General features: G+C 40.8%; 2 protein-coding genes across 3 annotated transcripts; both read left to right on the top strand.

Moving 5' to 3' along the window:
• The first annotated feature begins 211 nt into the window (after positions 1-211).
• Positions 212-8,876, top strand: tradd (tnfrsf1a-associated via death domain). Of its 2 annotated transcripts, none has more exons than XM_084541320.1 (5): positions 212-259; positions 5,285-5,438; positions 5,544-5,824; positions 6,829-6,976; positions 8,123-8,876. In XM_084541320.1, exons 2-5 carry the CDS (start codon positions 5,288-5,290, stop codon positions 8,395-8,397), a joined length of 855 nt encoding a protein of 284 aa, XP_084397446.1. In that variant the 5' UTR covers positions 212-259; positions 5,285-5,287; the 3' UTR covers positions 8,398-8,876. The 2 variants fall into 2 exon arrangements, with proteins under 2 accessions (XP_084397446.1, XP_084397445.1); XM_084541319.1 differs by having other exon boundaries at positions 8,099-8,876.
• Positions 8,877-11,045: 2,169 nt separating this feature from the next.
• gnao1b (guanine nucleotide binding protein (G protein), alpha activating activity polypeptide O, b) lies at positions 11,046-16,029 on the top strand (the record flags this gene model as incomplete). The annotated part of the gene is made up of 8 exons (XM_084574898.1): positions 11,046-11,163; positions 11,307-11,349; positions 13,690-13,831; positions 14,157-14,317; positions 14,397-14,525; positions 14,629-14,758; positions 15,280-15,433; positions 15,525-16,029. 8 exons carry the CDS (start codon positions 11,046-11,048, stop codon positions 15,710-15,712), a joined length of 1,065 nt encoding a protein of 354 aa, XP_084431024.1. The 3' UTR covers positions 15,713-16,029.
• Positions 16,030-16,621: the final 592 nt, after the last annotated feature.

The raw sequence follows: 16,621 nt of genomic DNA, 5'->3' as shown, positions 1-16,621 counted from the left end.
CGTAAGGAATGGTAACATGGAAACATAGACTATAAAATCATGCAAAGACGAGTTGTCGTACATGTAAGTGGTTACATTAGAGAAAAAACACACTTCCTTCCCGTCTTGATTTTTCCCCCAGGCGGCTTGTTGGTTTCCACCAATCATATCGCGCTTTTATGTCTGCTCAGCCAATGGGAGGCCAGGAAGTTCTTACTGTGTCAGTGGGTGCGATCCCTCAGTAGGAAGCGTCTTCGAACAATATAACAAAGTTTGTAAGGTAAGTTTGTATCGACTTTAAAAAAGTTTTACCTCACATCGAATTAAAAGGACACCATGTTAGAAACCCCATGTGCTTGTTCCCGTGTCCTTTAGCTCCTCAGTAAAACTCTTTTGGTCGCAGTGTGGGCGAAGTTTTACGGCAGTTGTATCTACTCTACGTGAGGTTCACCAGCACGAGCTCTCCCAGTAACCACCGACGTACTTTATGTCTTCATCCTGTCATCATGAGCCTGTAGTAATTTAAAACACACGGGTTCAGTGTCCGGTCGGTTGAGTCAAACTAGTGCTGCAGGGACACTGTCGATAAAAGTTACACATTGCGGCTGGTAGCTAGCTAACTTCACCTGTTGTAGCCGAAACTCACTTGTACCTGTACGTCTAAGTTGCGTAGCAACCACGTCTTTAGTTGGTCTTGTGGAAGTTGTAGCTGTATTCATTGGAAGAAATATTTGACACTGTCTTTAAAGTTACACAAAATTACTATATTACTATAAAAATTAACAAGTCTTGCTAAGGCAGCGGACCAGGTGTCAATAAATCATCTTCCTATATTTATACACTTTGTGCCAGTTTATTAGGTAGCCTACGCAGTGAAATCGAATGCATCCTAATATAAAAGTCCCGCACTAAATCTTACCTTCATAAAGGTTATGATATACAGAATTTGTTGTAAATATCTGAGAGCTGTTGATTGAACTTTGTTTTCATTTTTGATGCATTTAAGTTTTGACAACTACATTTTAGTCAGTGGGCTAGGCTAAATAATAGGAACAATTGAGTGTTTAATTCAATCCAGTTTAACGGCACCACAAACTACATCCTCCAAAATAATCATGCAGTTGAATAACCACCTTCCAACATCAACTGAATATTAAGACCATCATAAAAGATTATGTATGTATGGATGTTAGAATGCTTTTGTTTTCTCTAGTATAGCTAATGAACGAGTTTAGAGGAGGATGTCCAATAATCTGACAACCCAGACATTTCCTGTTAATGTCTTATAACTGAAGCTAGTAGGAAATTATTTATTAGCATTGACCAGTCTATGGGCGGCACAGTGGCGTGGTGGTTAGCACTGATGCCTCACAGCAAGAAGGTTCCGGGTTTGAATCCAGGCCCACTGGGGCCTTTCTGTGTGGAGTTTGCATGTTCTGTGTCTGCGTGGGTTCTCTCCAGGTACTCCAGCTTCCTACCACTGTCCAAAGACATGCTCCATAGACTGTCCAGGCCAATGACAGCTGGCTATCTCAGCTGTCATTGGCCTGGACAGGTTGCCAGTTATAAACCGTTAATGAATGTACAGAAAACATCCCATCTCCATATGAAGACAGATTAGCAATGACTTTTTATACAAGTTACAATCGCTACCATCCTCATGTAGAATTATTTATTCATTACAAAAGAATATTGTGTCCATGTGTACATTATTTCTTCCGTTGTTCACTATTATTGTTTTCTTGTTCGTGGCTGTAAACAGATTGTTTTCCAACATGTCAGCAGTGGAAGGCAGTGTACACAGTGTCTTTTCATTAACTACTGTTGAGGAATATTCTCCATGTTGCCTTCTTTCATCTGCAACTCCGCAGGAAAAGACATCAAACTCAGTTTGAATCTACAAACTCTTAGGAAGATGATTTGATTAAGACTGTTGGAGCCACACATAAACCTTTCAGATTTTGGACTTTTTGCTTTTCAGTTTTCAGTGTTGTGTCGCTCAATTAGTTAAAATGTTTCAGCACACTAAAATGACATGCACCAATGATATACAGTGACAGTTGACTCCTTGTCTGTATTACATTTTTGTTGCTCACTTTTCAAGTTGTGATTTGGATCTCTGATTGTGCAAATCAGACTGCAATGCCTAAAATTGCTTCAACTCTTTCCATATGTACTGTATATATACTTTTACATTTCCTTGTGACTATTGCTTTAAGATAGATTTGATGCCTCTATCTTACACCTCTCCACACCCATATTCCACCTCCACAATTTTTTTCTCCTGTTCTGCTTGATTATACCTCTTCTCAGGACTGCAAGCATGTATTGTACCGATCTCGCTCAACTGACATGTCTCCTGTTACAACAGGGTACAACCAACTTATGCTGCTATATTAGCACATGGAGCATGGCGATATCCTGTAGTTCCCACACTGTCGTCCAGTTTAACCTGACTTCCATGTCTGTGGTGTGCCCGCATACCAGATAGTTCATACGCACACTACTTTATTTAAGTAATGAATCGTTACCATAAACAGTCTCTTAAAAGTCCCTCTGAGTTAAGATAAGTCAAGAAGTGTGCACATTAGAAAACAACACATCTTGCATGTTTTCTTTGACAACAAGGCGCTTTACTGTAAACACGAGAATAGAGATTTGCGTTAACGTTTTCTCATTTTATTTTCCAGGATACCTGTATGTACGTACTCTACTGTGCATGGGCATGATTGAAATAGGTTTTATGTCTAGTTATTGATGGGTCGATTGACAGAAAAAACAATTGCCTGCTCTTTTCAACAATTGATAATGATGAGATAAATGATTACACTGATTAATCAAGGGAACATGTCAAAGATTGTCTGATCTTGCTGAAAATTAGGACTTCCTTTTTCCTCATTTTCCACTTTCTGTTTTCTAACATTATTTATTGTCTCTTGGTTTTGAACTCGTGGTCAGAAAAAACAAGCTATTTGAGAACATCAGCTGGGAGAATGTATACTAAATGATTCATCACAAAATACTCAAATTCACTGGCACTGAAAAAAAAATGCTGGATGACATTTGGTTTTGCATGGGTTTTCTTTTGCTATTATCTAATGGCCTGTTGAGATTACATCTGGAGCTATAAAACATTAGGTCAGTTTGCATAATCACAATTTTTATCTATATAAAAAAAAGTTTTTTGAACCATATTCTTGTAAGAATCAAATATTTTGGTACCAAAATTCCAGACAAGCTGTTCAGGGAATACTAGAGGTGGCCTTTTGGCAGCAAAAGATAAATTATATGTTTTAAGCTCCTGATGATCACTTAATCCTCATACAGCTGGAGAACTAATCTCACACTATACTTCCTCAGTACCGGTAGATAGGATAGCGCATAATTACATACTGGCTAAACTGTGGACATTCCTGTAGACCCAGTATCCAAGCATACTGTGTATTAGTGAAATATGAAATATGAGTATATAATCCAGCTCAGAGGATGCTCTCTTCACGCAGAGCGCGCCCTGTCAGGGTGCATGGAGACGCCACCAAGAGAGAGTGAGCATGTCACAGTGTTTCATCCAGAGTACAGGAGTTAGGGGCTGGACTGGGGGAGGGGAGGAATGAGATTAAACATGTTTTTATGTAATGAGGGTTTCAAAAAGGAGGCTGGGGTAAAAAAGGATAAGGTGTACTAAGGCCACAACAACAATCAACCACTAGGACAACAGTGGACTTTTTTTTTTTTTTGCTGTCACGGGTCCAGACAGTTATATGATTTACTTTCCTCATCAGGTTGTGTGGATGATTACAAACGTTATCTGCTGATTAAAGGAGAGGTAGGACTTGCAGTCAGAAGTTCAGTGCTAAAACTAATGCAGTATCAGTTATTGATATATTGTGAGGTGATGAATGTTTTTTGATAAATAGATTAATCTTTTAGTGTGTAATATTATAAAATAATGACAAAACTACGATCACAATTTAACTGTGGGGTGTCTCGATCAGTATCTGGATATCGATATCAGGGCAGATCAATGTATTTTTGAAATTAATTGAATGGATTGAGCACGTAGCCAGGCCTGAATTTTGTATTTAAATCCAAGTGTAAAAGAACATTAATAAACGTATCAGCTGTGTGGTAGAAGATATTTTTGTTGTATGGTGTCATGTTGCTGCTCTAAGCAAAAATTATAATTTACTTTGTGATAAGATCCAATATACATTGAGTTTCTTTACTGTTATTATTTTCCACATGAAGACGGTTTTTCTTTTATGCATAATATAACATGAAAATAGTTAATGAAAAGCATGGAGGCAAGTATTTTGGTCCTAATGCATTGACAAGCTATTCAACTGTTAGTTAAAAAGCATTCAGTTTAGGCCTACATTGGGGTGATTTGTAAGTTTATTGTGCCTGATACAGTTGCACAGTGCACACATGATTGAAGAGAATACAAGTAAGATAATACAAGCCGTTATCAATCACCAGGAGAGGGAAATTTGTTTATTTACAAAACATGCAAAAATAATAATAATGAAAAAATTAGATCAACACTTGGATTGGCCAATATTCAGTATTAATTACCAGACAGCCACCTTGATTGGTTTGATCAACACAGTGAAACTCAGGAGACATCTATTTTACAGTGAGACAAATCCTCAACTTTAATAACCTGAACCAGTGAATGTTTGGCAGCCTTGTCATTGAAAGTCACGTAATTGTAATAGTAATAGTGTCAGTACATTGTTAGTCCCATAGAAATTACTGCCCCTAGGTCCCTCAAGACTTTAGCTGAAAATTAGCTGAATGGCTCAATAAAAGTTTACCCACATTTTCTAGTACTAACCCAACCTTTGAATCGTTGGGCTCTGGGGTTTGCATAGTCATTAATAGAAATCAGAAATCAGTGATTTTAAATTTGAAAATTGTTTTACTGTATTATCTCCTGTAGCTACCACGTTGCTACAGTAGACCAGAAAGGACATAACGAATACTGGCTGTAGAGAGGGTCTTTCTTCTTTTCTGCATGCTTGTAAGGGGAGGGAGGAAGGAGGAGTATTCAGCTGGCTGCAGTCTGATCACTAGATGCAGCTAAATTGTACACATTGTTTCTTTAATGCTCCTTTGCACTGTAAGTCCAGATATCCTGTCGTTAGCAACTGTCAGAGCTGTCATGTATGTGTTATAAAGAACTTACATAAGTGCACAAGTGGAGATGATTATTTTTCTTTCAGTTTTTTTTATAGTAGTTTTAAACACTTCACTGGTTTCATGTGCTCTATGAAACTTACGGTGAGTCTCAAAATCTGTTCAGACAATGGCGGACAAGACAGTGGATGGAGGGCCGTGGACGGGATGTGCCGTCATGTTTCTGCAGTCGCTCTATCCTGGTGTGGATCTGCTTTCTCTCTACAAAAACCAACAAGGAAAATTCATCGTTTTCAAAGTCATCAAGCTGACACTTATAGGTGAACACTCTACCTTTTAGGCATGTCTGATACTGTATACTAATCAGAATAGAAGAAACCTTTTCTAGGATGTCAAATTCATTAACCAGTGTTTTCCATGGCCAGATTCTGTAGGAGGTCTGGGTGGTTATGAGATCCTAAAGGTGCATGATGCTGATCCCTTCCTGGGGGTGGAGGTGAAGTTTGTGGATGTGGCAGCATGTCAGCAGTTCCTGGAGAGCTACAGCTCTGGAGCAGTGCGTCAGTCTCTCTCCCAGCACGCCTCCCGTCTCCTTACGCTGCCCCAGGAGTTCACTGTAGAAACCCAGCTCAAGGCCGGCACGCATATCCTGGATCTCTGTCTGGATAAGCTGGAGCTTTGCCTGGAGCACATCCACCTTTCACAGGTATGCTTGCTGTTTCTGTTTGACAGGTCTTTGGTGGTTTTAAATGGAGCGCCAGAATTTCAAATTTTCAAGTACTTGGTCCTTGGCTTGACAACCAGAGCGAATGTTTCACATTATTCAGTTTGCCTGACATATCTTCTGGGGATTTATTTTTGGCCTAACCAATCACTATCATATCTAGTCTGAGTCATTTTTAGTTGCTCCAGGTACCATTAAGTATTTTTTTTTTCTGTGAATTGACTGAACAATCTGTACAGCTGATCTCATGTACGCTGTGTTTCCTGAGAGTAGCTGGTTGCTAGCTGAATTGGAGTACAATGTCCCTGTTCTTTATCCCTCCTATTAATCTTTGATTGATCCGCTGTTTCTCTGTGTGGTGAAAGCAGCCTCACTGAACCCAACACTAAACCTATTTAGCTGTGTTGGCATACTGCGGTGTAAGATTTAAGTTCAAGCTGTGTAAAATATATTTTTGTGTCTTTGCTCACTATTGGCATATGTGCTGTTTTCTGCGCTTGTGGCACTGAACCATCGATTCAGGTTGAAATGAGCGGTGTGTCGGGTTTTTAAGGTAAACCTACACTGTGGTGGTTCAGTTTGTTGACCCGCTTGACATATCTGAGACGTGAATGTACGTCCACAAGTCTTGATCCAGGATAGTTGTTACTAGCTTGATAAACTGCAACTGAGTTAAAGTTTGTTCTCTCTGCTAAGCCTGATCATTTATTAGACGGCTGCAGATTTAGTTCAGCCAAATACTGGATACAAGCTACATATACATATATCTGTATATAAGATGTTTTAAAATGTTTGTGTAATTTCTATATTGTAGATTTCTACACACTTTTTATTCTGTTGTCTGACAAGGCAATGCGTATTAACATTGGTGAGCTTTTTGTTGTTGGCAAAAATTACAGCTCATTTTCTCTTAATGTTGAAGTGTGTGGCCTCACATTAAAGTACATTTTATTCCATTTAAGTCATCTTTGTCTTTGTTTTGTCAGCCCGAGCGCCTGCGCGATGAGGAGATAGATCACCTGGAGCAGCAGCTGCAGACTCAGGCCCTCGGTCCTGCCCCGCCGTCCACCACCATCACACAGGAACAGTCTTCCGTTCCCAGCAACTGCTTCAAGTTTCAGAACAAAGTGTTTGGTGAGTCAAGGAAGCCATATTTATCTTCATGTGTAGTGTTTCTTCGCAAATGTTGTGCCAGACTTTTCGCTGAAAGATCTAATGGCCAGTGTTTGGGAAGAGATTAGTTTCAGTAGATAATGTATCTTAATGGATTTCATAGTAGGTCAACCAAAGTTAAAAAAAATAAAAACTTATTGAGGTGGTAGCTTATCTATAAGGGACTTATTTGATGCTAAAGCTATGAAACAAAACAGAACTGCCTACATATAAAATAAAATAAAATACATGAGCACACATTAACCTGTTTTCCTGGGATGGGACAAGGATATGTGATTTAGATATTTAAATAGCAAAAGACAGACAGAGGCTATTAAAACTCTGCCTTTATTAAAACACCAACTATGCAAATATAAAACTTTAAAGCTGCACTAATCACTATCTTCATTTTAATCATGAATAAGATTCATATATGTAATGTGGAGGGAGGCACATAGTGGCAGCTTGGACTGTATTTTCTCTCAGCTCCTTAAGATGATTCTTTTGGTTTTCCGCTCTGCAGTTATTGCCTTCCTCTTCACTTAGTCATCAGCTTCTGATCTGTTCTGATCATATCTTATTTCATCTTATCTAATTTGATATCTTATCTTGTCTTCTCCAGTTTTATCCCATCTTTTTCTTGTCTTGTCACCTCTTCTCACCTTACATTTTATTTTATCTTATCGTATGTCTCTTGTTTTGTTCTATCCTTCTCATCTCTTTTCGTCTCTCCTCTTCTCTCATCTCATCTTTTCTCGTCTCTTCTTGTCTCTTCTCTTGTCTATTCTCTAGAAGAGTTATTTCTCAGTAGATGGTGAAGACCAAAACAAAGCATTGTTAATGTTGCAATGGATTGTTAATGTTGCTCCATACCTGCTGTGTCCAAGTAGCAACATGCTAACATATAATAATATCACAGTAATATAATCCCTGCGCCCATATGGCCTGAATCTTATTGATATTGCTTTAAGGACATCAAAATAATGAAAAGTTATATACATCTGTTTATAAATCACAGTTTATGTAATTCAGTGCAATCACAATTACTGTAAGTACAGTTTACACTAATGTTTTCTCTTCATCCTTCGTCCTTTGGCCCGCCAGAGGACCGAATGCTGACACCGGCAGATGTTCAGAGCTTTTCTAATGGAGTGGGCCGTCAGTGGAAGCACGTTGGTAGGGCCCTGGGGAAAAGTTGCCGCGCTCTGAAGGGTCCCGCCATAGACAACCTGGCCTACGAGTATGAGAGAGAAGGGCTGTATGAGCAAGCCTATCAGCTGCTCAGCCGCTTCATCCAGGCAGAGGGGAGGGCGGCCAAGCTGAGCCGACTGGTCAAAGCACTGGAGGACTGCAGACTCACTAGCCTGGCTGAAAATATTCTGGACGTGCAGCCACAAGAGTAACTCTATGTACGAGTCGTGAAAACTGAAGGGGACAGGCCCTCTCTGCATGAAGGCATGAAGAGTGGTGACTTTGTCCTGTCTGCTTTTATACACAGTGTGTTTGTTCTTGATTGTCATCCTCACGTTTAAAATCATTCCCAAGTGTGCGTGTGTGAGTGTGTGGGAGAGTGTGCACGTTTCAGATAGTTTGTGTGAACATATGTTAACATCTGTGAGAACCGACTCATATATTAAATTAATCGGTTATTAGTGTTATTGATAATTGGTTTCATTTAGATGAAATAAACTGTCATCACTGTTAAAAGAATGCTGTAATAAGTTTAATGCACTGTTTAAACTGTTGTCATCTTATACCTCTTGAATGTCTTCTTTATGTCAATTTACAGATGGAACCTGTCAGGTGTCGTCTGTAATGAGTGCTCAGTTATTGATTTCTTTTTCTACAAAATTGGTGCATACAAATTAAATGGTTGTGCAAACTAAAATAGTCTTCATGTTTGTGCTTGATGCATTAGTATAATTAAAACTGAAAACATCACTTTGTCAAAATTCCCTCAGGTATAATTTGGTGTTAATCCTCCCTCCCTCTCCATCACATACACGTGAACATGCTCATATGATTGAATGCTGATTACTGATGTTACTGATGAATGTGTGTGCCGCTGCTTGAGTCACGTTGTGGAAGCTTCAGGGCGGAGAGGGCGAGAGTCTAGTTGAGGGGTTTGTGGAGGTTTTATGGTTGTCAAAGAGGAGATTCACTGAATGTTGAGCCCATTCAGAGTCCACTTTGAAAACCCAACCCTCCCCTTTTTACTCCACTTGACCATCCATCCAGATGTGATGTGTGGATTAGAAGCTTTTATCACTCACAAAAACACTTATTTCTGCTTTATGGTATGGCTACAACCCCCCACGTAGACATGCACAGTTTTAATAAACACATATCTCTTTATGTGTGACCAGTGCTGTAACTAATGCCAATAAAAGGGAGGTCATTGCTGCCTGTTTCTAACATAAAGAGCCGTTTATGTACACTCACAAATATTGCACGTTTTCATGGATATAATTTAATCCTAAATATTAATCCTAAGTAATAAATGATGTCTGATTACATATTTCATGATATGCAGGAGTAATTAAATGCAATTAAAGTAAGTGCTGCACTTCAACACTATATTTAGGTACTTTTAAGTGTTTGTTGTATTTTCTCAAGCTGTATATTGCACTATTTTCATTACTCGTTTACATTTATTTAACACCTTTAGCATCAGATTTTAAGGAGGTAGATGTTAAACCTATGGTCATCTCATGAAATGTGGTAAACTGCCCAGCAGCATATAACATAACCTCGTCCAGACCTGTGCCAAAACATATAATGCTTCATGTTAATATGTCAGTAATTATAGCTCACTCATTAAAAATACGATGCTGCTAATATTTTTCTGGATATTAAATATGGCATTTTTAGTCATATACAGATATAGGCCTATGTTTGTGGTGGGCTGAGGATAACTAAGATACATTTACTCAAATACAATTAAGTGATCATTTTTTTCATATTTCTCCTTCCCTGGAGTTTTTACATACGGAATAATAATAAAAATAACCTTTATTTGTAATGTTATTATTAGTTAAAACAGTTCAAACAGTAGTTTGAACATGCACTCGGCAGTGTAGCAGTATTGTAGGCTACTTTATTATGGAAGTTTAATGGTACTGTTGCTATTAAGCTAATTATTACACCTGTCGAGGCTATAAATACAGTTTGTTGCTTTGTTATGACACACACTAGGCTAAGTATTTTTACACTGAATATCTATTATTTATATAGGGTTGTATTCCTGCAGTGCTAATTTCACTTAAGGAGCCTAAAGGTCGTTTTTCCATTTGTGTTGTTTACATTGTTGTAGGCTACGGCAGCTCGTCAGCTGATTATCCTGCTATATTTTATGTAATTGTTCACCTGGTGCTCCGTGTCCACCACCGCGTGTGCTTGGGGCCTATGTTGACACGACTGCACGTCACGCAGGCCGTGGAGAATACACGGTGACCACGTTAGATCGTTTTAATTTTTCGACAGCAGCACCGTTTCGGCTAATGTGTCGCGAGAACAGAGGACGACGTGGGCCATTTAAACGGCTCTTTCATTTGAATAATCTTTCAGCGGACGTGATTAGAGCTCGGCTCTGACGTCAGACAGATTGTCAGCCCGAGGTGAGTCTCGCGCAGCCTCCTCTTCCTCTCGCGCCCTGCCTTCGTGAAGAGATACACCATGAAATCGCTCGCGCTCGTTGTCATCATCACCAGCGCCGCCCTGTAGAGAGAGAGAGAGAGAGAGAGAAAGAGGAAAAGAGCGAGCGAGAGAGAGAGACCCCCTCCCCACCTAACAACAACCCCAACCCCGCAGGCTCGAGCACAACGACCCCACCCCCCAACCCCCTCTGAGAGAGGGGACGGAGCGACAGACACACAGTCACGGAGAAAGCACCGTTTCGGGATCCCGGCTCTGTTTCGCCCTCAATCCGGGCCTAATGCTGTAGCAGTCAGCGCAAGAGGAGAGCGCTAGTGAGAGACAACGTACTGACTGAGAGTCGGCGAGGGACAGGGCGGACCGGGGAGAAGACGGGATTGCTCATTCTCCTGGAAACATGGGATGTACACTGAGCGCCGAGGAGCGCGCAGCTCTGGACCGGAGCAAGGCCATCGAGAAAAACCTGAAAGAGGACGGGATGGTCGCCGCCAAGGACGTCAAACTGCTCCTACTCGGTAAGAGAAGAGCGTCTCCGACCGCGGGGCTGCTGCGCCTCGGCGCGGCTCGGTTTACTAGTGGTGGGACTGCATGGGGCGGAGGTGCTCTCCGTGGTACTGATTTCACTGCCGGCTCTCACTCTGCCCTCCATTCTTTACAGGCGGCGGAGAGTCCGGAAAAAGCACCATCGTCAAACAGATGAAGTAAGTCTCCCTTTTTTGGCTCATTCTGATCATCTCAAGCACAGGCAGAGTGAAAGGCCCGAGATTGCGCCTCCCTATCTGTGCTAAGGCAGGTTGAGCCGCCATGTTTCGAGAGGCCGTAGCCCCGGAGGAGTGCCGGTGACTCGAGCTCCTCCTGCAGACAGACAATGAGGCTGCGGAGGCCGCACCGGTGCGTCCCAGGGTGCTGTTCACCGCCTGGGTGCTGAAATGTAGTTAACGAGGCTTTTGCTTGACTACAGGGAGTGTGCGACTGGGGATGTGTGGGTGTTGTTCCTATGTGTGTGTGTGTGTATGTGTGTGTGTGTGTGTGTGTGCGTGTGTGTGTTTGTGTGAATTACAGTGAGGTCACTACAGCTCCATTAGTGAATACCTCTGCTTTTAATCTTAATGGCTTTAAGTGCCCGATATCGCCGGGAGTACTTTGCCTATAAAGCGGATTTACGCAGAAATATGGCTTCTAAAACCGCATCTAAACCTTCCCCGTCTAAGCTAAATCACCCTTTGACGTTTTAAATCACTGTTGTTGTTTCCTCTAAACCTCTTAGTTACGTTTCTCGATGTTTCATTTCTCAAAATGCCCGTCCCTGTATGTTTGGTCCTGTGAACCATCTCTCCCAGTGTCTCTTTCCTGCACTGCACTGACTGCGCCCTGCCTCCATGCCCTGCTTCCTCCTCTTCCCTTCACCTCATTACCCTCCCTCTGGTCTCTGGTTGCCCATAACTCACTGCTCTCTCCTGAACTCAAGACTCTGGGCCAAATAGTGTTTACAAACACTTTCAGGGCTTGCTTTAGCCTAAGTGACCAGCAGATGGATGGGTTTTACTACACACAGTGGGTCATAAAGTTGAGGTATTGGAGGGTACATGTCGTGCTCTGCCGTGATTTGTCTGCTCATCATCATCATCACTTACTGTGCAGGTTAGTATGACGGCTGAGAGTGTGAAACTGTACCTAATACAGTTGGACTCGCTCTTTGTAAAGGAGAGGCAGACACTAAAAGGCCACAGTGAAAATGTGACCTACATAATAATGGAGGAGCTGAAAAGATGCACACAGTAGATTTGACTTGTGGATTATATGAATTAAACAAGAAGCAGCTTCATTGATTGGTGATGGAGGACTAACCCAGTGAGCCGCAGCTGCAGAAATGTCAGTGATGTCTCCGGATTAGTCCGCTAAAGATCTAACTTTAATAATCATGTAAAGAAACGCAGTTTTATTTTTTAAGTAAACAATTCATCCAACCGTATGCAGATCAATCAATAATAAATGTAACGGCAAGTTAGCCTTAGAGGTAGATTATTGTAAACTTCTGTCTTGTGAGACTCATTTATTAAAAATTTATTATGCATTAAATTCACAATACATAAAATAGAACAACCTCACATTTAAACCATTGTCCCAGTTATTTTAGAGCTGAAATGATTAATTAATTAATCAGTTTGTTGATTAGTCATTTATTTTCCTACTGTACTGAACGTAATTTGAACATGTTCAGGTTTTCAGCTGTTGTCAGGCACATGAAGACCTTGAGACCTCATAAAATATGATATTTTATAGACAAAAACAATGAATCTGCAAATATAATCATTAGCTGCCACCTGCAATCATTTATTGATCGTTGCTTTGCGAAAGCGCAACTGTTTCTCTTAAGGCTTTCGTTTATAAACCTGTTCATTTCTATGGTTGTAGAGGAGATTCAGGTTAATCTCTGCTATAAAACCTGTACTCATAATGTGCACCGATGAGATGCACATGTAAAAACACTTCTTTTTTTCATCAAATATTAATCAAATCGAAATATCAAGTTTAATTGTGATTGCAGGTCCGTTTTAAAACACAAGTGACATTTTAAAGATTCGGTCAAGGTGAGGATGTGCCGATAAATAAATTAACGTTGACCCGATTATAAGGACTTTAACTATGTTGAGTACTGGGTAGTGTGATTGATTAGTGCTCTGACTGATTCCACTCCATTACCCATAATAAATTATAAATGGCTTAGAATATCACATTACTGCCCAATTACAGACCACATGTGATCAATTCCTGCCCCATTATAAAGTGACACGCTTAAAGATGGATTCACGGTATAGAGCATAGGAATGAGGAGAGTGAACAGTAAAACGTGCAATAAAATATGGTTTAACTCTAAAAATAAGACAGGAATCATCTCACATCCATAGAAGGCCAGAACATAAGGAGCTTTTATTGTGAAAAGACAGCTGAGTAGGGCTGGGGGAACATATGGACATGTGTGACTTTTCCTGTTTAGTCCAGGGTTTTGTCCCTCTGCTCATATCTCCGTACGCCTGCAGGATTATCCATGAAGATGGCTTTTCTGGGGATGATGTGAAGCAGTATAAGCCTGTGGTCTACAGCAACACCATCCAGAGCTTGGCTGCCATTCTCCGAGCCATGGACTCACTGGGGATTGAGTTTGGGGACAAGGACCGAAAGGTTAGTCTTTTACCTGCTGAAAAACTGACCTGTAGAAACCGAGGTTTCATTTATATAACCTGGAGCTGAAGTGAAATGCAATATTGCGAAAGAAATCAAAAATCTGATCCAGTATTGATAAAAATCCCTGTATTTGATGGCTTGTTGATGTCCCTCACATGCACAGGATGATAATTAACATTAATGTGGCATTTCTACAAAAATAAATATTTTTCTTTTTAAGATAATTGTTGCGTCCAATTCATTTCTTAATCTTTTATTACATCAGCAATAAAGGTACAGGTGTACAGCTCCTCCCCTGAGCTTATGAAATGTGTTCTTCCAGGCCGATGCTAAACTGGTTTGCGATGTTGTGAGCCGTATGGAGGACACAGAGCCGTACTCTGCAGAGCTTCTCACTGCTATGAAGCGTGTCTGGGCCGACGCTGGAACTCAGGAGTGCTTCAACCGTGCCCGTGAATACCAGCTTAACGACTCCGCTCAATAGTGAGTAAAGCACCAAAAAGCGCCCATTTTCAAAAAAACACCAGCCCTCTAATCCCTTGTCTGTCCCTGTTGTCATCAGCTACCTGGACAGTCTAGACCGGATCGGGGCGGCAGACTACCAGCCCACAGAGCAGGACATCCTGAGAACCCGAGTGAAGACCACTGGCATCGTTGAAACCCACTTCACCTTCAAAAATCTCCATTTCAGGTGGCTACTCGCAGCAGCTCATAATGACTTGGCCTTTGCTGTCTGAGATGAGATTCGGGGATTATAGAGCTGTGTCTGAACTGACGTTTCGCCCTTTTTCCAGGCTGTTTGATGTCGGAGGTCAGAGGTCAGAGAGGAAGAAGTGGATCCACTGCTTTGAGGATGTGACAGCCATTATCTTCTGTGTGGCTCTGAGTGGATACGACCAGGTGCTCCATGAAGATGAAACAACCGTAAGTGTGTCTGAGTTACTCCAATCTGAATCCCTCTGGTGCACAGTTCATGTCTTTACTGTCACTTAAAGGTAAAATGTAAAAAGAAAAACGACAACTATATATACAGACTGATTGTGGCAAAACGTTTATCTTGTGTCTATGAATTTTAGTTTTATATAGAATTTGTACAAGACAAAAAGGCCTTTCACTGCAGGAAAAATTAGAACAAACCATTTATTTATCATTATATTGTTACTTTCTTTGTCATCTCCAGAATAAATTGCACACAAGTGTATTTAATATTAGCCAGATTAGAGGCTGGTTTAACAAGAAAAATATTAATCTTGGAAAATGTTTATTTGTTCTGTTCCTCATTTACGTTGAACAAAATGAAACCATTGAAAGATAAACCCTTAGAATTATAATTGTTTCCTTGGCGACTACTTGATCAAGCAATGATTCAAACTGCAAACCGGATGTTGTTGACAAAGCAATTTAAAGTTCGTATTAAACTGACCTCACTGTTATTCTTCCTGCAGAACCGCATGCATGAATCGCTCATGCTCTTTGACTCCATCTGTAACAACAAGTTCTTCATCGACACCTCCATCATCCTCTTCCTCAACAAGAAGGATCTGTTTGCTGAGAAGATCAAGAAGTCACCACTGACGATCTGTTTTCCAGAATACACAGGTGAGCCTTGCACCTTCGCTCTTCATCAGAGCTGCTCCTTGTACAAAGTAGTTCATGCTCCTCTTGTCTTTTCTCTCTCGTTTGTCTCCAGGTGCTAATACTTACGATGATGCTACTGCATATATTCAGGTTCAGTTTGAGAGTAAGAACCGGTCTCCCAACAAGGAGATCTACTGTCACCTGACCTGTGCCACAGACACAGGAAACATCCAGGTAGTGTTTGATGCCGTCACTGACATCATTATTGCAAACAACCTTAGAGGGTGTGGCTTATACTGAGGCCTGGCCAAGCACAGAGGTTGTCGTGGAGTGTATGAGGTGTTGATAATGATAATTTTGATGATACTTAAACACATAAATACGTAATTCTACACGTCCAAATGGACCCAAAGAGCTGCCGTCAGACACCACACTGGATTATTGCCATGATTTGTTCCCCTCCTCTTATTTTGATTTCAATATACAAACCCCAGTTTTGTCTTTAAAAATATGTGTTTTTTCGACTGAATGTTTCATGTTTTGTTGATGGCCATGTCAACAACCGAGAAGGTCGGAAGCACCAGGGGTTTATTCAGCCGGAGCCTTGTTTCGCAAAATCCAGATATGTAACGCGGGGAGTTTGCAGTGCCATTCTTAAACACAACTTGGAATATTTTCCCATTCTTTGTGGCACTTTTATGTGCAAAGCCTCGAGGCATTTATATCTCCACTGAATATGGCCTCTGGTGCTCCGCTGAAGAGCCCGCTGTGTGTATGAAGGTGGAGAGGATGACGACGATGTCGGGGAGGTGCTGTACTCGTGGCTGAGGGTCATGGATGGAAAGAAGGAGGCTATTTTAACTTTCCTTCAGTCCCACACATGACTGAGTGGCCTGCAGGTCTGTTCTACTCCGCTTTCTCTTTTAACTTTTAAACATAATGAAAGAGAGGATTCTCCTGTGCAGAGTGGCTGCCCATTGCCATTGGCCTCCTGTAGCGTGAGGATATACCTATCAGCCAGTTATATCTAAAAAAATAAAATAAAATACATCATATCGGTGCCAACCATCTGACAGATAGGAGAATAGGATCAGAAATCATAGCTCATACTTTCAACTATATTATTTAAGTATATAACATTTTATTATCAATGAATTATTTATTTATTTAAGCCTCATGCCCTACATGCCTCCTCCTACCTCCTGAAAT

The sequence above is a fragment of the Chelon labrosus genome (assembly GCF_963514085.1).
Source record: "Chelon labrosus genome assembly, chromosome: 3".
Classification (NCBI taxonomy): Eukaryota; Metazoa; Chordata; class Actinopteri; order Mugiliformes; family Mugilidae; genus Chelon; species Chelon labrosus.
This window is presented reverse-complemented; position numbering and strand designations above follow the sequence as displayed.